At 45.7% G+C, this 23,686-nt stretch overlaps 1 protein-coding gene across 2 annotated transcripts in view; it reads right to left on the bottom strand.

Annotated features, from left to right (window-relative positions):
* GRK3 (G protein-coupled receptor kinase 3) overlaps positions 1-23,686 on the bottom strand; it is a 50,918-nt gene that overhangs the window by 25,092 nt on the left and 2,140 nt on the right. For both annotated transcript variants that reach the window (XM_026859480.1, XM_026859481.1), the window contains exons 2-4: positions 7,216-7,289; positions 2,400-2,501; positions 1,216-1,290 (exon numbers count right to left, since the gene is read on the bottom strand). In XM_026859480.1, the coding sequence (XP_026715281.1) occupies positions 1,216-1,290; positions 2,400-2,501; positions 7,216-7,289 (251 nt within the window). The remainder of the gene's footprint in view (positions 1-1,215; positions 1,291-2,399; positions 2,502-7,215; positions 7,290-23,686) is intronic.

Below are 23,686 nucleotides of genomic sequence, written 5' to 3'. Positions count from 1 at the left end.
TATCACGGATATTTAAATAAAATACACGGTCGCTCCAGTGGAGTCTGTACTTCCCAGAGCTGCTGCCAGGCTTTATCTTTTTTTGGTGCTCCCCTCTGTCCTTACTGAGAAGGCAGCACCTTCCATTCACAAGTGCCTTTCTCTAGAGCAGCATTTTCTCTTGAGGTGGGACGGCACACAGCGATCTCACACCCCAACCCCATCACCGACCAGGTGTAACTCAAGCCGTGTAGTCACCAAGCGGGAGGTTCCCCTGACTGCAGCGTTCGCACCAGCTCCCTGAGCAGTAAGAGAGGTTACGTGGAAGCAATCGTCACGTTTTTTGCGATATAGAAACATAGGTAAGGCTTACATCCATGAAATTTAAGCTTATGAACGCTCCCATGATTGGCGAGGTTCACCACGTGGAAAACCACACTGCTTTAATGCACTTAGCTAGAGAGGTTAACAGATATCTGAATTTCTCAGCTTATATCAATGCATATTAGAGTTGTGACAATACAAGAAATACTTCAGTTCTCATTTCTTCATTTTCTAAAGTAAATAAGAACACAAAAGCTTCACAACTGAGCCAGGATACCATCTATTTTTAAATGGAAGATATGCAAATCCCATACTTGCTTTGAACAATTCAGAGTTTTAGAAAAGTTTAAAAAAAAGCACCACAATTTTCACGGTACAGAAACTCCTGTTTGGACAGGCAACTTTTGATCGGATTTTATCTTGTGGAGAGACAGAAGAACACGCGAGATGGTACCAATGCTTCACTCCACACCATCATCAACTAGGAATTAATCTTAAATATCTTAAATATCTTAAAATTAAAAAAAAAAAAAAAAAAAAAAGGAGAAATACAAAAGATTTCACATGACTAAAACATTAAAGCAACTTCTCCACGGTGCAGTTCGGTTTATCCTGACAGGATGTGTATCCCTCTGATGTAAAGCGATTTACTCTACATCATTTAATGGCTTGAAATTACGTAAATTCATATGCCAGGGCATAGTTTGCTTTCATAAACGTGCTTTAAAATATTCCCGATAAGAATAGTAATTTGTAATTTTTATTTGACTTCGAAGAGCTTTCTGATACCACTATTACAGCGAAGAATATGTACCAGTACCATTTATTCTGTCTCCTAAAATAGCACGTACAGAGTCACTTACTGTCAAATAAGTGAAGAAAACTTGAACATACAGACTGTCTTAACCTCACCTGGAAAAGGCTGGCTGGCACTTGTTTCTTGGCTAAATGCATTTGTACGTGATCTACAGCTTGTTTTGAGAAAGGCTTTTGGAAAAGAAAAAGAAAGGTTTCAAACAGTCGGCAAGGTTTCATTTAAGGTCTCGAGCACTGTTGTTCTTTTAACCACACGCAAACCCCCCCCCCCCCCCCCCCCCGCCCCCAGGGCGAGGGCACCACAGGCACAGTGATGCACTAGAACAGTTCCACTGAAGCAGGAAGGCGGGAGAGGGGAAGATGAGGAGGACAAAGGTGAAGGTAAAAGGGGCGGGATGATGCTCAGGGAAAATCTCATCTCGGGGACAGCTCCAGAGACAGCAGCAGACATGGGTTTGTTACAGAGCCAATGCTGCACGTTTCACAAAAAAGCGCTTGAACCCTTCACCCAAAGAACCGTGGCGCTAGGGTAAAACACTGAAAATTAGTATTTAAAGTAAGAGCAAAGGAAACGGTTCAGCACAGATCGATGGGCCGAAACTTCAGCTGGAGGAAACGGGCGTTTTCACCGACTTCAACAAAGCTGCGTCTGCCACAACACAGCCCCACGCCCTCAACTCCCACTGCGTCTAAAAAGGGCACTGTCCCCAGCACGGCATGGGAGACTGCTCTGCACCAAACAAAGCATAAAATAAAATCCTTGCGCCATCCGTTTTGGACAAAACCTCAAACTTTACTCTGAGCTTTCAGAGACACCGAAGTTCAGCACCCGAACGGTCCCGCAGAGCCCCCGGCAGCTCACATTGCTTTGAGTTTTTGGGGGCCGGGTTGTGCTGGGCTGGAGGGGGTTGGTTAATGTACGTATACCCATGCACGTATACACACACACAGGCTGCGCTCAGCGTATTTTAAAATATTTAAAATAATACAAAACAGCTAAACCTCCAAGTATTTCCTTTGCGTACCACCAAGCTTAAGAACAACAGGCACGCAGCACCCATCGTTACATCTCACTGCTGAAAAAAAAAAAAACAAAAAACAACCCACAAACATGCTGAATTCCAACGGAAATCCGCAGGGCTACAAGTATTTGTGGTAACGATTCCTTCAGCAACAGTCTTAATTGTTCTCCGAGTGAAACTGAAGCTCTTTTGGATTATCGCTGCTGTCAAGTTACTGAAGGAAGGCCAAGAGCAGCGTGAGCTCTGGAGGATACGCACGTGTGAACAGGACAGGAGCTCCTTCATGATGTACGTGTCGTAAATCTGCCGACTGCGGGTCAGACGCTCATCCTCGGAATCCAGTTTCTCGTATTCTTTTATCTGCAATACAAGAGAGAAGGGTCCATTAGGTGAGCACGCTTCTAATGACTTTTCACTCCTTTGGTAAAAACAAGGCTTTGGCCGAGGTTTTATTTTACTTTATTTTCTTAATGAAGACTTAAAAGCAGCCACAGTTGAGCCTAGATTTCCCTCTTTATCCTTGAATTTTTATGCAGGGAAGCTGATTTGCTTAAAACTGCTACAAAGCTTTGTCTTCTAAAGTCTGAAAAGGACGGAGCTGAGGCAGCACGTTTTCCATCTACTGTTTGCCAGAGCACGGCTCTGTGCAGGGGAAGCCAGAAGGTGACTGAGCGAGAGGGCCGGGCGTGCAGGGGGTGTGAGACGAGCCCGCGTGCACAGCGATGTTTCTGAAGATTTTCTCCCCCTCTGCTCAGCTCCCGGACGGGGAGCACTGACCCCGCGCCGCTAACACTTGAGAGCACTGACCTCCTCTCAGATTATTTCACTCGATGCTCTGGACTACCTGCAGCACAGCAGCACGTGCCCTTTTCCCAGCTCCCTGGGCTAGCAGAAGGGTTCTGGTATCGCAGAGGCAGCACAAGCCTTGGCTGGTGCTAGCCCGTGGCTGCCAGCCCAAGCCCGGTCCAAGTACCAACGTCCGAGCAGGAACGTAAAACACATTTCAAGATGTTCACGCAGTTCAGCTGCATGTTGAATTTAAATCCTAAAGCTGGCTAGAAAGACAGTTTCACAACACAGATCAAGTTCCTTCAGGTGGGATAGAGGAGGTCAGTGTGGTCCAGGCGAAGCACCAGCCATCCCGTATGGCTAATTTACAGAGCAAAGCCAGAAAATTGGTTCCAGAAGAAAAAACCTCACCAAGTTCAAGGATCCTTTGGAGTGTATTTAGGGAAAGTTCATACAGGACTGTCAGAATGTAAAAAAACCTGCCCAGGATCTGTAGAGAAAAGACTCAGCTCTCACTGCTGGACCTCCCCAGCACCAGCCTGAGAGGTCGCAGGATGCAAAGCAATGTCAGCGTGCAGGCTGGCTCCCGGCCCGCCGCCGCCTCCAGGAAACCGAAGCAGAGGATGACCCAGCTGGATCGGATTCAGCGCCTGCCCGGGCAGGAACAGGCCGTATCGGAGCTGTCTGTACTGTCAGGGGAAGGAGTAAAGCCTGAGGAAACCAGCACCTCCTCCCGGGGCGGGGAGCGCGTCCAGGCTGGGCCTGCGGGGATGGAACAGGCGGCTCCGCTGTTCCTGCCAGCCACGCAGGGCAGCGCCGGCGCCAACACGCAGCACGCTGCTGAGGACTTCCAGAAGTAAAGAAATTCTTTTTTTTAAAAAAAAAAAGTGTTTAGCCTCTATGTCACAATACACTATATTATTTTCCTTCATTCAGAGGCCAGGCTGCACTTCTCCATTCTGCAACAGGTCTCCAGGTGACAAACTCCGACCCAATCTACCCTTGACTGTGCAACATCGTAATTAAAGTTGGTATTTTTCTAGCTGCAGCCCTCTCGTTTGCTGACTACGGTAAGGCAACGCTTCCACCATGCTTTGCCATCTGTGACTACTTCCCCCCCTTGGTACCAATTTATAATTAAAATGATTCAGGACATCTTTGCCAAAGAAACATTTTTTAATTAATGAAATGCTGCAAAATAATTAGAAGTACAGGAGAAAGCCTGATTCGTATCATACTGTCTTACTTGAATGCCACATCCTGCCCTTCAGCATTTATTTTATTAAACCACCTCAATTTGCACTCAAAGCAGAGGGGTCTCTTGCAACAGCCCCCCCCACCAGCCACACTGGTGCCAGGTCAGTCCCTCTCCCCCCTGTCCTTGCAGTGGGGTTTCTAAGCAAAGCCCTTTTGTTTTGTCAAGGGTTGGAGAAGAGGACAGCAGGTGACACAAGTCCCCATGGGCACCAACCCCCTGGGTGGCTCAGCCTGCCCCCCCACACCCGCTGCCTCTCAGCACCCCGGTGACGCGATGAGACAGCCCTGCTCTGATCACATCTGACACGCGTGCCTGACTTATCCACGGGCTAATTTTACATGTTTATTAAATAGAACAGTACTGTACCGTGCCAAAAAAAAAAAATACAGGACCAGGCAGAGCTAGGGGTGTCACCACTTACACCCGTAACCTGCCTCTGCCAGCTGCAGCGCTGCTCCTGACCCAGAGATAACAGACTGTGGCACCACGTATTTCAACGCTTCCCCGGCAAACTTCAGCTCACCTCAAGAAAAGTGTCTGACAAAGTATCTTTTCAAAAACTGAAATCAGAACGCATTAGTTTTCAAGCACCTAGAAATTTTCATTTTTTTTCCTTTTTTTTTTTTTTTTTTTTTTTTTTTGAAACCGATCTGGATGAATCACTCGACCGGTTAAGTGCCTGATCGTGACTTAAGCTGCAGTAATATGAAATCCCTGGAGTACGGAGCGCTTCTACATCAAGCAAGTTTTAATGTAGCAACGTACCCAAATTATTCTACATGTAATAAATGCAGTAAGTAAATCAAATGTATAAAAATAAAAAGGAAAGCTTTTGAATCTAGTGTGTCACAGAAGAAAACGCAACGCGCTTCTCTTTAAATATCTTTAACGGGATTTTTCAAAAAGTGCATGACAAAGCATTTAAATTCTTTTTAGGCAATGCTTTGCTAATAACCTAAAAATACAATTTCAAATTGTTTCAGAGATAAAAAGGCAGCTAAAAATAATCTTCCTAAACAATCTGTTACAACACGCCTTTTCGATTACTTATGACAGCGATATCTTCAGTATATGAAAAGATGGAAACGACAGAAAAAAAGATTCTTCTTAATTGACAGCGAGCATCTAATTTGAGTGGGGGAACCGTATATTGCTAAGGATTTATCTCCAAACTGATAACCAGCTTAGCCTACCTGCGTGCTGTTAGCCCACCAGCACGAAAAAATTTTAAATCATCAGCTTAAGAGTAATCCAGAGACGAGGTTATCTCAGGCTGCATTTCCAATTAACACTGAGCAAGACAGGCTGCATTTTAAAAGCACGTGTGCATGTTCCAACTGAAAGCAGCACCTATGATAGGATTAGCTCCAGTTTTATATTTAGAGTGTCACAAATATAACGCGGAATGAATGGAGCCATGAGACTCCTCGGGTTTCCCCGGCAGAGCAGGGCTGAGGAGGGCCCCGGTGCCCCCCCGTTATTGATCCTCGGCACACATGCCTGCCTCGGGCACGACGTCTGTTAGTGTCTCCATCGATTATCTGGTGACAACAGAGAACCACTGCCCTGGTCGATCTAAAGCCACCCCTGGTATCGCTCTCCGGGGGCTCCTCTCACCCCTCCGCAGTGCCCGGGGGGGGCTTTGCTGCAACCCTGCCCCTGCAAGTCCCCAGCGCCCCCGGGAGCCTCACGCAGCGCCAGCACAGCTCCGCTCTGCCGTCTGATCCACAGGGAGACGCAGGAAATCCAGACACGGGACCTGCAGCCCCATCTCCTTTCCCAGGAGCCCGGGCAGCTGCTCAGCATCAGCTGCAAACGGGGCCCGGGGCTCTGCCTGGGCGGCGTGAGGGGGCACGGAGGGCGCGGGGAAAGCTTCAGGGAGCGGAGGAGCAGCCACGGTGCCTCCTCAGGGGGTGACACAGAGCCGAGCCAGAAGCCACCACGATTCCCACAGCACCAGCTGGCAGCCACGCCAGGGACAAAGGGCAGGGTGCTCCGCGGGGCCACGCTCCGCTCTGCTCCTCTGGGACACTCCAAGGTGCTCTGGTTTAGTTCAGGCTTTCTGCCTCTAAGGAGAAGCTTCACTCTGTGCAACAGCCGTGAATCCAGGTCCCACGCCCGCTACAGGAATAAGAAGCTCTGGCTTTGCTTTCAGGTCTTTTGAAAGAAGCAACCCACTGCTGTAATTCTCCCGCGAGCTGGCAAAATGTTACCTACTTTAACTTCACCTCTGGTTTGCGACAGAACTAAGACTTGTCATTGTCTTCACAAGTGAAGATCAAAGGCTTATCCCATTTTGCAAGAACATACCCAGCTTATAACTTCAGAGATACTGAACAAGTAGAGAGTGAGATGAACCTAACTCCAACTCGTTTCAAACGAACCACAGCCAAAGCGTGTACCTTACGACAATAAAGACTGATCAACCTAAAGATATTTTCATCTCTATTAGAATTCTCCCCCTTTCCATCATTCTCTCAGTATTTTCCAAGTTACTGTCTGACACATGAATGTGGTGAACCGAGCACTTGACTAGGTGGCTGCTCAGGCAACTTTCTGCTGTTGTTTTGTTTTCAACATATTATGCCTCAAATCTAAACATGCTTTACCCCTGAAGGACAGAAACTGTAACAGTAGCTTTTATAATGCTTTGTCAGCTTATGTTTAATAAAAAGTTTCAGCATATACAAATAAAAGCACTGTCAGAAGTTGAGCTAAGTAGATTTTTCCTGCAAATACTCAGTTTTCTGAATCCTAAGTATTTGCTCGGTAAGAGGGCAAAGAAATCTGCACTACTCTCATGAAAACATGTTGTACCAAATGACCAACCTGATTAAACAGCTGCATTGCTGTTGTTAAAAGTCTCCTGAACGTGTTTAAAATGATAGCTTTGTGCCTTTGAGATGCCAGCACTACTATATAAAACACTGTCCTTATGAATCAACCCTTCCACCACGAAGCTGGATGACACCAAACATGCACCCCTGCACGCCCTCCTGCCCCCAAAAGCCACCAACAGCCACTTACCTCTTCATAAAACTTCAGTTGAGGGACAGCTTCATCAATCTCGTTCATGCAATAGTCTTTGAAAAGCAAAAATCCTGGGAAGAAAAAAGGAAAACAGAAAAAAAATCAGAAAAAAAAAAAGAAGTATCATTGCTCTGGTAAGGAGTAAGAAGGGACACAAACCACGCGGGGACCATCACGGACGGTACGTAGCTGTGTGAGTAGCTCTAACTCAGCTCAACAACACCGATTACCCACAGCTCCACAGCATTCTGAGCAGAGGAGGATTATAAACCTCACTCACCTCACCTCACCAAGATTTATTAAACATATTCCAATTTCTACCTGCTGAGAATTTTACGAGATGTTTACATAATGCACCAGAACATCCCCTTCCTCTTCATGGATCAGGTTTTCTTTCTTCTGTCAAGAGTAAAGCTAGATACTATCCATGTGTTTTCATTTTTTGAAATCGATTTACCTACTTTTTATTGACAAAAAGCGACCTCTTCTGCATTCCAATTTTAGAATTACTGGTTAATGTTACTCTAATAGGTTTTATAGCACAATAAATTACAACAGAATCTTTAGAGCTCCTTTGCAAGTAATTTAAAGCATGACCTCTGCAGCCTGCTGATGAGAATTTTCCATTAGAAGCATCTTAATGTTTTGTCTCCTGGAAGTTCTGCCACGGTGTTTGCCCAGAGCTGGTACCTGCCACCCTTTTACTTTCCGTGGGGCTCTGTTGTCTCCGCTGCTGCCTGGGTTATCCGCCGGCCCCTCAGAGCTGTAAGCGAACGCTGCCCTGCAGCAGGCAATACCTTTCCTTATTCAGAGTTACTCCAGACTTACTCAAACACCACCCAACTTTTGGAGGTAAGACCACAAAAGTGTAAACTAAACAGAGAAAGGGGCTGAGGTGAGGGCTGGCGCTGGCTGGGAATCACCCCACCCCGCTGTCCGGCTCGACTCCTCTCCCAGTGGGGCAGCACAAAAAAAAAAAAAAATATATACACACACACACACACACACACACGAGTCCTATTTTTTTTATAAATTAAAATGTAACTGCAATTTGATTTTATAGCAAAATTATATTACCACAAAAAAAAAAAAGTAGCACATCACTGCACGCTCAACTAAGAAATAATACAACCACCTACGACATCCCGTGTTTCCCAGACTATACTATCTTTAAAAAAAATGCAAAACCCACTTCACGTGCTACGTAGTAATTTCACCGCAGTGTGTACAGGAGAGCATTTACTGTCAGTTACGAACACCATGTCCTTTCAACTCACTATCATCTAATTTAACCGAAGACCCGAATAAGGTAAAAAAATACCAACTGCTCAGAAGCAAACCATTAGTGGCAGCAGACAAAGCAATGCTAATCAGGCAAACAAAAGCTTTAATTTATGTACAATGAAAAAACATCTATCAGCTTCTTGGTAGCCCCTCTAGCTGTATCTGGATCCCGAGTTAAATTTCCCATCGGAAGAGGATGTTCTCCGGGAGTCCCCTGGCTTGATTTGGATCAGAATACCCGAAAAGGGATTAAGGCCAGACAGCTCCTCTACTTCGCTTGACTCATTTAGCTGATCAGGACGATACTTCAAAGATTACACAAACTGGGTTTTGTTCTCTAAATAAGGAGAGAAATCTAATTAAGAGATTCTCTTATGAGATTCTCCAAACTTTCTAGTTATTCTAAAAAGAAAAAATCATGCTTGAAATATTTTATAAACAAACATGCTTTTCAAAAAAAACCAAACAAAACCAACTCCAAGTTTTCTATTTCTTAAAAGCAATTTGCAATTGGAGCACCTTTTTTTTTTTTCTTTTCTCTTTTTTTCAAGGGCTTGTCTTGGTTCCTATTTTACTGGAAATACCCGTCATAAGCTGCCCTCCCCTCCTGCAGCGGGGACAGGACGAAGCGCCGGAGCAGCCCACGCCTGGTGGGACGGACGGAGATCCCGGGCGGGCATCAAACGCGGAGGCACGGGCCGCGGGGGACACGGGCGCCCTCTCCAAGCAGGCGAGGCACACCCCAGCCCCTCTGCTCCAAAGCCACCCAAGGCCACCCGCCTCCAGAGACTCCAAACTGCACGTCCCACCGCCCCCCAGCAGCACGGGCTGGGGAACAAACCCTGCCACCTACGGAACTGAACCCAAGTCACCAACTCTTATTTTACACATGATCGGAACGGCGGCAGCACCGAGCAAAGTAACGGTGAATTGAGTCAACTTCTATTTGGACAATGAACCAAAGAAGATTACAGTCATGTAATTAAGAGACTAAAGAGTGGCACAAACAGCAATGAATGCAGTGAAAGAAAAATCCCTGGCGTGGCCCCAGCTACTGGCTGTTTACCAAAAAAACCCACAAACACAAAATCCCAACCCACAAAGACAACTGTGGGAGGAGTGCGAAAATATACCAACACAAATTTTCAACAACGCCATGCCAAACGTTTTAGCCCTGTTTAATGTTTTCCAAACTTTTAAATTTAATTATTGCAGAGAAAGAAAAGGGTCCCGAGACCAGGGAACAAGGAACAACAGCAGGCTTACGCTGCCCGCTCCTCACCCAGTCTCTCTCTTCCAAACTGCACGGCTATGCAAAAAACTAGAGACATCCAAAACCAGAAGTTGAAACTTTTATAGATGATTAATATAGTTATAATAAGTTAGACATATGAATTAATACTGAGAAATGCTGTTAGCCAGGTTCCAGTGAAGATAAGCAGAATTATTACAGCAGCATTTTAAAGCATATGATGAAAAAAAACCCCAACCTATTGGAAAATACTGCAGTAAAATAATTTATAGCACAAAAAAAATCTCTTCTCCATGAAGTTACCAACGTTGTAATTACTCACCAACAGGACACCCAAGACATCTGCAAGCCTGCTGTGGACAAAACCGTACCCTGCAGAGCAGCAGGGTGGTGGGAGATGGGGGCCGGTCCCGCTCCTCGCCCTGGGCACAGCACGAGGTCACACACAAATGCTCTCGTAGCCAGGAAAATGGGTAAGATTTTTTTTTATTGTAATTTTTACAAGTTACAAGAGGGGGGAAAAAAAAAAACAACAAAACACCACACTTGAAAAGGTCAGTATCCCAAACATCTAAAAGAAGTATTATTCTAACGCTCGCGGAGCGTAACACATAAATTAGAGCATCAGCTTTCATCGACAATCCACCACTGTCTTTTCAGAGAAAAAAAACCCAAACCCATTCCTTGTAAGAAATACAGTTTGATACCAGTTAGGTTGACATAAAAATAGATATTTCAAGTTTCCTTTGAAGTACCTATGGACTGAGAGCACTTATGTATGTATATTAAGACATACAGCTTATTGAAAAAAATGGATTTCACAAGGACCAACTTCCCTTGACAAAAACGTTTCTAATATTATTTTTTAAAAGACATGCTCTACCCAAATCATAAGAAGGATTACGTTCCATAAGCTTTCCAGGCAACAATTCAGAATGACAGACACACGCACCGCTCTGCCACTAAGTCTCGGGTCATCTCACCCTCCAGGGTCTCCGTGACTGTCAGTACAGCCCCCACCCTACAACCAGCACCCGTTCCGAAGACCTGCAGGATACCGAGTGCTGCTCTTCAAATACTTCACAACACAGGCATCAGAGAAAAATCTGTGGGTGTCCAGCACCTTTATCTCCAGCAGGCTGTATCTGGGGAAGGATAAGCCAAGTGATGGAGTTCTTTTTACCTAACTGATAATTTAATGAATAATGAGATTTTATTTTTTTTTTCGACTCGCCTCATGAAAACAGAGGGAAAGGGTGTCAACTCGGGCATTTTCTCTGTCAAAAGGACAATAATGTCAGGCAGCAAATCGCAGGCAGCCAAACGCATCCCTCGCCCTGCCTGGACAGAGCTGCTCTCCTGCCCACGTCCCACGGCTGCGCAGGGAAGCGGCCGGAGGCGGCGAATCGCTGCCGCGCTGCCAGGAAGACACGAGGCCTGCAGGGAGACTTCACCTCCAGGGATGACTGATCAGAGGCTGATGGTTAGGGGCAAGGAGTGAAGAAGGATCTGGGGACTGTGAGAGACTCTTGCAGAGCCTGGAGGACAGAGATGTTAAGGAAAAATCTTTGGGGAAGCCAAGAAATAAAACCACATTGCCAAGCGATGAGAGCGGGTCTTAGGGACCTGGAATTAATTCACTAAAGATTTACAATGGAGGGAAACAGAATCAGCACCTCCACTACCCGGTCAAGAGTACTGCTCAAAAGGACCTAAAACTCCTAAGTATTAAGAAAAATTTTGAAGATTTTGTGGGTAAATTCTTCATTTAAGAAGTGCTATTCCCTGATTTTTATTTATTTTTTTTAATGATTGGCCATGAACCATTCCCTCCCTCGACTCGGGTCTGCAGCTTGTCTGACCGTGCAATCCGCATCCCCAGGTAGCAGCACACTGGAAATCTTTCCACTGCCCCAAACTCAAACAAATCCGATTAGAGCTTCACGTTCTCCACACTGGCAGCGTTTCTCTTTCGACCTCCCGTTGTATCAATGTGCTTCCACTGCAGCATAAAGGAAATCTCCTCTTTTACTGATGTTCTTAGATTGAGTGAAAAATTACTAGCCAGAGACTGTAACTCTCAGATAATAGCAAAACTAATTGACAGATGCAGCACTGAATAAGTGACAGTAGTTTTAAGAAGTTCAGGGAGAGCTGACGGAAAGCACAATAAGCACAGTTAACTACACACAGAAAAATAAGACCAAGAACAGAAAGCAGGAATTAAAAAAATGATAGCGTTAAATAACAGATAAAAGGAACCAGCAATTATTTATGAAATAAAGATGCTGACAGCTTTTGCTTTAAAGATTCCTTCTTCTAGACTATATAATTTCTGCAACAACCAGATCACTAGTTGTTAAGGGGAAAGAAAAATATTTTTTAAAAGCTTTTTCTGGTAACAGCAAAGTGGTGGATGCTATCAGGAACATGCACACACGAGCACGAGACAGCACCCAGCTCCAAGCCGCTGCTTTCCTGGTCTCCGGACAATAATTTTTTCCCATTATCTTTTTATGGGCAATCCTGTACAGCTGAGTTTGCCAAATGCCATTAATTGCACTAACTCTAATTACCAAGACAAAATGTCTTTCAAGGAGGGATGAAGATGACCCTTGAGGTTTGCAGCGTGGTCAGGATGCAGTGGGGGACGGAGAGGGGAGACGTGGAGAGCAGCCGGGCCATTCCCAGAGCTCATCCCCAACCCGACAAAGTCTGTTCACAGGCTTGGAGGGGACAAGGAACGGAATCCCATCAGTACATCTCTTTTAGAAAAGGACATCATTCTTACTTCAATGTTTATTTCAAATAATTACGTTTTTCTAACAGGATTTCGGCAATTTTGCAGGAAATCCTGACTCTTAAGCCAACGGCAGCCCCCCACACCTCCCCGAGTGAAGGCCTGGCTCTTACCTCCCGAGGCCAGCACTCCTTACAGCCTGGCTCGGGCACAGCCCAGAAACGCAGCTGGGGACCAGCTCCTGCCAAACCTGGCCACAGACACCGTGTCTACGAGCTGATTATGGTTTTTACTATTTTGTTGCCCCAAGCAGCCTTCCGCACGACTTCTCCCCTCCGAGCAGGGTTTCCCTGCTGCCCACACCACCCTTCTCCTACCAAAAGGCTGGCGGGGAGCCACGGCTAGCTGCCCGTCCCCCGTGAGAACCCAGCTCTTCCCAGGCGATGCCGGGCTGGGACGTTTATCCATTTAACACACTCCATCTACGGAATTTTCAATTCACACCTCTGCAGTCGCCCCGGTTTGATGCAAGCCCAGGAGCTGCATCCACCCTGGCACAAGCAAGACTCCACCTGAAGTCCCCCCAAAACAGCCTCCAGCAAGGGATCGCACAGCGCGAGCGAGACCGATGGAACCAGGCTCTGCTCTGCCAAGACACGGCGTGTTTAAAAGCCACCTCTTTGTTAGCAGAGCCTTTTTTTTTTTTTAAAAAAAAAAAAGTAAAACCTGCAGTGTAGAACCCCTCTCTCACAGTTTTGACGAAGAAATGTTGCCCTGTCCACTTGCAGGGATCAAAGCTGCCTTCTCATTTTACAGTCACTTGCAATTTCCCTGCCCTGCTACTCCTGTTATTAAAAGCAGGATGAGTTGCCCCATCAGCAGGTCTGGGCAGGCAGAGGGGCGAGTGCTGGCCTCCTGCCTTCTCCTACCATCCAAAGGTCACCTCTGCATTCGTAACACCTTATCTTGGCCTTCACGAGAACGTCAATTAACTGAGAGCACGGAATAATAAAATAAAAAAAATTAATTAGGAACTCCATAATAAAACAAACCTTGGAGAAAACTACTTATCTGACCGGAATTTTATTAGTATCTGATTCAAATACCCTTTTAACAGGAGTAAATAAAAACCTTATTAAAACAAACAGAAGTGACTAGGTAAGACAGCAAAGCTAAAAATAGACGCGTTCAGGCCTGATATAAGTATTTACAATGTCACTGATTGAAAGGAAGCTGCATCTATTTACAGCAGACCAGATCATGGTCCAAAATGCTGATGTAGACTCTTTCCAGTAGGCAAAATAGCAAATTAGAAAAACAAAAATATCAAGCTGCTTCCAAATCCTAACTAAACGTGCTGCGTATAAATACAGAATAATGACAAACAAATAAGTAGTGACATCTGCACCAGAATCAGTAGAGGCTCGACTCTGTCGGCCGCCGCTAACGGCTCCCGCTGCCAGGCAGACAAAGCTCCAGCACCAGCTTCCCCGGCCCGGGCTGGAGCTCTGCAGACCCTGCAACACGAGGATTTTTCCTCACTGAGGTCACTTCAAGGTCTCTGTCCTCAGTCCCTCCAAGACCACTGCTGCTCCTCCCTACTTGGCTGAATTCAGGCATAAAAAGTCAGAGGAGTGTGGCCGGGGGGGGTGCCTGTATGTGGTGTTACCACAGACACCTCGGCCCAGAAAAGTGCAGAACTGCTGCAGCAAAGCAAACGCAGGGACAGCAACACTCAGCTCACACACCGCTGAGGAACTACCGAGTGGTTAAACCCAGCTGCTGGTTAACCATGACGTGGGGGCCAGGCTCTGTCAGGACCCGCGGTGACAGCCCCGAGCTCTACCCAGCTGTAGCCCCCGTGCGACAGGGAGCCAGGACCAGAAACAGAGGCTCCCGCTTGGCTCTGCCGCTGGAAAACCACCCTTCCTCCCCACATGCCATCTCCTGGTTTATCCCATTTTATCTGCCTCAAGCAACGTAAGGAGCCCCCATCGGTACCAATAACAGATCTGGGTCTTGGACACAAGAAGTCAGGGGTAGGGGTCTCCTGTTAAACCACATGGAAATTATAATTCAAACCAGCTTGCAGCTGTTACAGAACATCCAGTCAAGTTCAAAATCTTGTTCTGTACGTACACGCACGCAGTTGCCATAGCGCAGGATAATTAAGACCACCTAGAAGCTCCAGAAATGAGAGAACCACCGACTTCCTCGTTCAGGAACAAAGAGACTTGTTACTACCAGGGAAAACTCATCTGCGTAGGAATCACAGCTTTGGCAAGGTACAAAGCCACAAAAATCCTCACAGCCCAGAAGGCACCACAGATTTCACTACTTCTCTTTCCAATTATGAGCTATTTGTCCTTAACTTATTTTTACTAATAGAGCCTAATGTACATTCAATTTTCATTAAAAATAATACATCATGACAAATTAAAACCTATCTCTGTGCATAAAAAGCAGGGTAGAAGAACAAATTACATTTTACGAGACAGGACTTGCATACAACGGTGAGGAGCGCTGAACCATTTCCCTAGAACATCATCAAACTGAGCTCAAAATTAGTCTGCCAGTTGCCAGGTAGCTTGTTTAATGACATCTATAAATCATTATATGAAAATAAACTTTGGCTAAAAGGTTTGAAGTGTCTTCAAAGAAAATCCTGATTTCCAGGCACATTTTCCATTAGCTTTTCACCCAGTGAAATCTCCACCACTCGGTAAAACTTGGCGGGGCAGTTTCCCAAATGCTGGAGCCGTGGGTGCCTCCAGCTCCCGCAGCCACGGGGGCAGAGGGGCTGCAGCGCCCCCCCCTGCACCCACACCACGGAGGAGCCGTCGCTGATTCTGCCTCAAACCCCAGCACAGGCTGATGGGGTGGAGGAGCTGAAGCAGCGAATATACTGACTTACTGAGAACCTTCAATTAGTATTCTGCTTCCGTCCCAGAAGAGCAGTTTGGAGGAAAATATTCGAGGTGGATTACAGAGTCTGCATTGCAAACGAGAAGGCACATGGCAAACACCCTTCCACGTCCTCTGACAGCAGGCGGGAGTTCAGCACTTTCAAAGGGTAGGACCAGCAGCTGTCAAGATGTCAAGTGGTGGCACACCAATTCAAATGATAAAAGGATTTCTAAGGAAAAGAAGAATGTGCTCTATTTTTAACATGCAGCTGTAAATCATTAAAAAAAAAAAAAAAGGTGATGAAAAAGTGATGTCTGTGCTTCAGTCACTGTAACTGCCACTGGATCTTTGCCTCAAAAACAACCCCCACCACGTATCATCTTAATATCCTCATGGAATGAGCCTCCGAATGCTGAACATGCGATAAAACATAAAACCGACAAAAAGAAAATGGGGAAAACTTTGAGCCAAACACTTAGTACATCTCTTTCGTACTCCGGTCTCCCTCAACATGCAGAATTCCAGTCGAGTAAAGCTGAGTACCAAAGGCATTCAACACCTCAAAGGCCAAAGAAAGGAGGGTTGTACATAAGAAAAGGTACCTCTAAAAGATGGAAGACTAATATCGCTAAACAAAGGTACGTAAAAACAGAATCTAACTTCTTTTAAAAGGACAACTAAAGACAGGATTGAAGCATTTCAATCCATCAGTTACTGCAAAGAATGAGATTAAATTCCCTCCCTAAAGGCCTTCAAGAACTACACAGCACTTGAGGTTTTGCTCTTTTTTCACTTGTAAACAGAAGAAACTCCCACCACTTCTGCAAGTGGTATTAGCAGCTACTAACAAGCTATTAGCAAGTTAACAAGTATCAGCAGCTTAAGAATGTCATGATGGTTGCCTGTTACGTGTTCTATAGGTTCTTTTCCCAGGCCACAAGAATATTCAGTCCCCGTGAAGGATGTGACAGTTATTTTCTTGATCAGTTTTTTCCCATTCCACGACTTCTTAAAATTACTTACATATCGCAAGCCAACATCCCTTTATTATTGGGAAGCACGCGACATGCTCTGAGCTATGAACTGCTCACTGTGACAAACGCACAGAGTGCACTGGGAGGTGTATTTCTACTTCTTAGAGAGGGCCTACATCTGTGGGTTTTTTCTTCGGTGAGCGCAGGGTGATGGCACAGAATGAAGACACAGAATAATTTCACAACAGAAGGGCACTGTCAAGCCTCTGATGCCAGTATTTACCTTAGCAAGCGCTGTTCAGCATCTTAAAGTGTTCTGCAACAGCAACTAGGACGACTGTTGTACTGTGATTAGAATCAAAACACAAAAGCAGTAGTATTCTGTTTGTAAATACACACAGCACTTAGGTACAGAGCAGCAAAACCACTAAAACAACAATGACAGAGCACAGATGATTATCCTACGTGAATTTTAAAGCCTTCCTCTGGTTCACTCTGTGCACTCCAAGAAGAAAGCTGCCGAGAGCTGGAGATTCAGAAACAGATGGTTGTACTGCTCTTCAGACTCTTTCTCCTTTTGATCAAAGACATTATTGACGGAAGTATCTAGAAACATTAAGAAACTGGTTTGCATATTCCTGAGCCTACCTATCCAACCACCACAGACACGCACGCATTTGGGAGCAGAATATTATAGAGGCGCTGGCTGGAGATAATGCTGTCGGTGGAAAGAGGCCAGGAAAGAGAGAAGCAACTACCCTATAAGGTTACTGCATGTTCCCCTACGGAATTTGCAGATTCGGAGCTCCGATGGGGGACATCACTCACCTCCTGAGGGTGCACCAAGTACCTTGTAAACCTTTCCCGGAGGGGTTTGCAAGTTGTGTTATGCATCATTCTTTTATAGGGCAGATATGGGTATAGAACACCGAAAGGATTTGAAATGCTTTTAGTAAACATCCGTGTCTGTTCTCTGCTCCGCAAACGAATTCGAGAGATAACCGAGGGCCGGCGTTGCCCAGCTACTCTGCTCTGTGACTTAACTGCTCTCTCTCTTAAAAGCACTCCTGAAAGTTAGACGACTTACCAACATCAGTAATTTAGATTCTACTTACCCTTCTCCTGGTTTCTGAGCTTTTCTCCTGTTACTAATGAGTTATCCCACTGAGATGAATGAGTAGCACTGGCAGGACCAGAGAATCTGCTTTGTAAGTAGCACAGAGATATGAAGGTAAATCTCATTAAAGTTGGTATTATGCCACGTTACAGACATGGAAAACGAATATTTACCTATTTCACAGTGGTGTGCAGAGGCTTAATTGGTCTGTGGATTGTTTCAAAGTCTTGAAATTGATAAAAACTCGATGGGAGTGCAACTGTTTTGGACTGACTGAGAAATTGCTGGGGGGAGGAGGGGGGAAAAATCAAGACTACACCACCCCTGTTTATACACAAGTATAAACATCAGAAGTGGGCTAAGAAAGCTCAAACGAGCCCAAGCAGATAGAGAACACTATCTTTGGTATGGAAGTCGCTTTGCACTATATTCAGGATGGGTTTATAACATTTTAGCTCAAAGCTTTCCAAGCTGGCCTTTGCCAGCCCTCCCTGGCAGCTGGCACGCCACGAAGGCTACCGGGCAGCTCTCCTTGAGCAGGACCCAACCCTGGCGCCCAGCTACGCTTTGCCCACGGGCTGGGCCTGCACGAAGACCTTCTGGAGGCCGCTGCGTGCTGGAAATGGCTGTCCCTCACCGCTGTCCCCCACCAGTACCCCCACAGAGAGCCCGAGGCCGGCTGCCCTCTCCTCCTCCCCGGCGCCCCTCGCCGTGCCTCCACCCCCAGATGCCATCTCCCCCACACGCCGGCCGAGCCCTGCGGAGGGAGCTGCACGGGAAGGCCGGAGGTGTGCAGTGGTGGGGTGACTGAACACATCACCCAGGGACCCAACGACCCCGAAGGAAGGGGTTCACGTACACACCTCCCGGGGAAAAACCAGGGAAGCGCAGAGAGCTGATGGCAGGCTGCGTGTCACCGTGACTGCCTGGCAGGTATGTTTGCTGAAAACCTAGACGGGGAAACATCCAAGTGAAATTTCATTCAAACAACCTGTAATTTGTTGGCTCTACATACGTCACATTCATTACCTATCTTGCTCATCTTCTCTCCTACACCACTACTTCTGGAGTTCAAAATTTCCAGTCTGCCTGGAATTCTTGATAATCTAACCCAAAAATTGTGTAACTACGCTGCTCTGCTGAGATAAAGACTGTTTTTCCCCAAGACAATGATAATATACATCAGCCTCTGTACATCGTTTATTATGTGAAGTTCCAGATGCTAGGATATATATTTTTCCTATTCTGCAGCTCCACTGGGAAATCACACAAGCGAGTATCTTCAGCCCCTCCACAAAGGCAGGCATGGGAGTGTATCAGGCTGCATCCCAACAGAGAAACGCTCAATTATTTATGATCAGAAGGAAAACCAAAATGAATACGTACATCTTTTTATAGTGACTTCAGATACTATTTGCCCCTGACACACAAGACAAGCACCTCCTTAAAGCTGCCTGCAGGTAAAACGCACATAAAAATCTACAGCAGGGAACCTTCATCAACACCCCTCTAAATGATCTTCAATGCGATTCATGCAAGTATCACTTTTATTTTACCACAAAATAGCTGTATATTGGAAGAAATGTGGCTTCCAGTAACATTTAAATGACGACGTAAAAAGCTAGATCTTAAACCTAACATTAATTCGGTGAAAAAGAACCACATACAGCAACCCAGCCTGAGTGTTAGGAGGCAGCTCTGAGCACGTTTTCTCTTTCTCACTGTCCACACCCTAGTTTGGTACAAGGGGAGAACTGCTGTGAAGGAACAGCTCCACTGTGAAATGCCTTACATTAACAGTTTCTGTTTCAGTTTACAATCACACAGTTTCCGACATCTACTTGTGGTTTGGGTTTTATGTTGTTTTTAACTGATCATACGAACCCTGCAAGGAAAGCAAGGTTCAGCAGCTTCACCAAGGCCTCCTGCAGACGATCTGCAATCCAAGTTTTAGTCTAAACTTGAAAATAAGAAGTAACACGAGAAAGAAGAAGACCAGTCTTCAAACAGGTTTTTTTAAATCTTATTTTTTGTTCATACAGTTACTTCCTGATTTTGATGGTGTCTACTTCTGTATGGTGGCTGTCTTCCCTGGGTCAGAAAAGGAACCCCAGAATAAACCCACTTGGAACAAACAGCCTTGCTCTCACAGAAAACCCGCCAAGCAAGTAACTGTTTTCCCTACCCCATGGCTGCACATTATTTAACATCAATATGCCAGGAGAGAGTAAAATCAGCGCAGTGATACAAGTCTCGTGAACGCTGCTAAGGAGGAAGTGACACTCTGAATCATTCAGGCCTTGATCAGTAGCTGATGTACAACACCCCAAGGTGACTTTGGCTCTAAAAATACTCGCAGTGTATAAAGACACTTTAGCACAGGTTTTTGTGCAGCCCCTCCTCTCACCACCAACCTCTCCCTGGAAGGACGGGGCACCGTGATCCATCCCTGCGGGGACTCGGGCACACGGGCTCCCCAGCACGCCCGGGCCAGCGCTGCCAGCTGCCACTAGCCCCACAGGCCACCACCCCCAGCCCTGGTGCCCCCAAAAGCTCAGCCAGGCCACGGGCAGAGAAATGCTGCTGGCATGACCCCCCCTCTGCTCAGACATCCCTCCCCGACAGCACAGGCTGCAGCTTCAGAGTCACACGAGCAGCTAGAAATGACTAGGGGCAAGATCTACTAATTTTGTCATCCCCTGCTCATTTGGTAGCCAAAAACCCAGGTGCTCTTCTTTACTTCCAACCAAGTTTTATTGCTTTCATTGTTATTTCCTCAGAGGACTGTTAATTAGTTCAGAATGCCAACAGCACATAGATCTTATGCTTAAATTAAACAATAGCTTAAATAACGCTCTAGGGAGGTACTTTTCCCAGCCTGTTATTTTTAGGTATCTCAGGGAGCGCAGTGCGCTGTGCTACCACACTGGCAACAGAAAGAGGAAGAGCAAGAATGTTTTTCTCAACAGATTTTAACTCAAGATCCATTTAATGATTAGCATCAAAATTCTGAAATAATGAAATACGATGGGTCCAGAACTAGAGAAACAAGCAACAGAAAGCATGATTCACTGCCCTAAAAAAAATACCTCTTTAGCTGTTCTCACCCTAGTTTGTTGGGTTTGGGTTGTTTTGTGTTTTTTGGTTTGTTTGGTTTTTTTTTTCTCAACAGAAAGTTGTCACTGACAAAGCTGGAGGAAACAGCAGCCAGAATGGTCAGGAGCACATTTCCCTCTAACTGCAGAGGGCAGGCAGAAAAGTCCCTCCCCACAGTTGTAGGTTGCCTGTGCAGAAGGAACTACAAAATAGACCCAATGCTCATCTGCTCTGGAAACTCAAGCTAAAAGCTGTTGGAATATACACCAGCTATACTTAGCTGTAGCTGTATAAAGGGAGCAGATAAGAAGCGAGAGAGCCCCTCACAAGACAGGCGTGTGTGGGAAGAAGCACTGATACAGATGGCAAAATGCTCACCCTGGCTGGGAAGACCTCCAACTTGGAGCCTGATGATTTAAGAGGATATAAAAGACAGTTAAATGAATCACCCCAGAAAGATCATTCTTCACTATACAAAAGTGGATGGTAAATATGGAAAAAAACCACGTTTGTAACTCATTACATCAACTACAGGGTTTTTTAACTGGTTCTTTTTACAGGTGTTATATTTCAAGAAAATAAAACAGAAATTAGATCCAGCTTCAGGAGGGAAAAAAAAAATGCAAGTTCCTTACTAGGCAAGGTGAAAAGCTTATATTGCAGTATGACCAGCTGCTGAAACAGCTAAAACATGTTCTGTTCTCATCTTTCCCCAAGACCCAAACCCAACAGCTCTGTGCAACAGATGAGAAACTGGGAAGGGTGCAGACAAACCACCACATCCCACCAGCTTCCAAGCAGCCACCTGAGAACACAAGGCCGAACCTTAGACTCGACCTGAAGCTGTAGGATGTTTTACCTCCACATCCCAGAATTTGTAAGCCAACTTTATTCACTGCCTACCAGACTGAGGCAGTTTCGCAGAAAGTCCAGCGTCAGACGTAAGAGTCCCTGAACTATAACTGGCAATAAGTCTGCTGCAGAGCATTTAACTTTAATAACCATGATAATCCCTTTCTAAGGTAACAGGATGACCTAAATCACTCCCTCTAACACTTGGCAGTTAGGCTAGCTGCAGCAGAGCCCGATCCGCCCGGCAGCCACGCACCTCAGCTCATTTCAGAACCAAAAGCAGCATTTTCACACACATGCCCACCCTGCAGCGCAAGGGAGCACGAGGAGAACTGCACGTGCAGTTTTAAGGCAGCGGAGAAGCAAGAGTGGATTCCACCTGTAAATTAGAGATATTAGGAGATCAGAAAACGTCTCTTTTTCTAAAGCACACGCATAATCTGGTGTTGTAGCAAACAGGATGTGGTAAAAGAAGAAAAGTAGCTAAAGGTGGTTACGCACTCCGCTTCGAGACACACTGTACTTCCCCATGAAGCTTCTGCTGTGGAGGAAGCAGCTTCTGCAGGAACTGCCGGCTGCTGGGCCGTTAGGCACTGCCAGAGCATTTTTCTGGGTGGCTCTATTATCCTCCTGTCCTCTGACTCATTAGGCCATTCTTAGAGTTCAGGATCATTCTGGAGCATCACCTCTCCTGCAAACAGTCGTGTTGCTTCAAGAGATGAGAGCGACCTATCTGCCTTCATGAAGAAAAAGATATAAATAGAGGACAGGCACTTGTTTATGCAAATCTTATGAAGCCTCCAGACCATTCTCATCCCCAGAAGGGTTGCTGCCACGCCGCTCGCTGACGGAGTTTCCTGCTCTTACTCTGGTTCTAAAGGTTTTGGTTTCCAAGCCCAACCTGCCCGTGCGATTCCCTGCGGTTGCACACCTGGGAGAGGTGGCAGGGAGGGAATCTGGGCCAATCTTTTACAGTGGGCCATGGAAAGCACTAATCCTAAAACGATTTAAGAGCTCATTAAGGATAAACTCTTTTAGCTGATAAGACCAGCACTGTAATTAGACATGCTCATAGGAAAACATCCATCTGGAACGACTCCATATAGGACATCAGAAAGACTTGTATCAGACAACTGATCAATCCCTGGTTTTCCCTTGAAAGGAGGATATTGAAAAACAGAAAAAAAGACCTGGAACTGTAAGAAAGAACTGTGGTTTGGAAAAAAGAAGCTTAGCAGTTCTCACCTACATCACTTGCCAAAGGAAAAAATAGGTAGCTTGATGAAGTTTTACAATTAGCACATAGAGATAAAGCACTGTATACTAGACGGCTCTGAAACTGAGAAAATAAAGGCACGAGAGCAGCCAGCAGCAAGGGGATGAACCAGCAGAATTACAGCTCAGGAACAGAGACTCGTTCGACTCGCGTTGACTGAAACCCCCTGAGCAGGAGCTGCCTCCCAGATCTGCACACCCAGGTCCCGCCCGGGCGGCGGTCGCTCCACACCCCCGCCATGCAAAGCCGTAACCACAGGAGTAAAAAGGTGATTAGACTTTTAATTACCTCACCATATTTATTTTCACAGCCTTCTGCATAACGCTTGCCTAAAATTGAAGGTACTTTACCACAAGCGATTATGCTAATGTCTGGAAACAGAACTAATTTAATGGCAAAGAACAAGCTAGAAAACGCAGTAAAATTTAAATGAGCAACCACAGTGAGGAAATACAATATTTTCCAGTGCAATGCAAAGTCTTCTGTTAAAAACAGTCATGTTTTATCTTTTTTTTTTTTTTTCTTCCATTCTAAATCCTTCTTCAGAAGAAAACAGCTTCAGAAGTGACTGAAACTCCAGCGAAGTGGTCAGAGAGGCCCTTCTCATTCTCAGGTACCCGAGGGCAAGCACTGCTACGATTGTACCACGGGGAGAGGGAGAGAAAACCTCTCTGCACCGCTGTGAATGATGCATCTCCAAACCTGGGCGGGAAACTAATCATGTTTATGAAACTCTGGGCTCTAAAACTCTAGGTTTGATGGCTACCAACATGGGGAAAAAAAAGACAGACCTAAACCTTCCAAGGCTGCAGTTACCCAACTGTAATTGCTGTAGCTGATCAATAGCTGCAACACTGTTCTGTGGAACCAGCTATTAATGAAAACTATTCAATTACATAAATAGAAACATCCATTACATACAAGCTGTTCTGTTTGACTATTTTTTTTTCTAACGGATGGGGGACAAAGA

The sequence above is a fragment of the Athene cunicularia genome (assembly GCF_003259725.1).
Source record: "Athene cunicularia isolate RWA chromosome 15 unlocalized genomic scaffold, athCun1 chr15_part1, whole genome shotgun sequence".
Lineage (NCBI taxonomy): Eukaryota > Metazoa > Chordata > Aves > Strigiformes > Strigidae > Athene > Athene cunicularia.
Note: the sequence above shows the minus strand (reverse complement) of the source record. Positions and strands in the feature narration are given on the sequence as shown.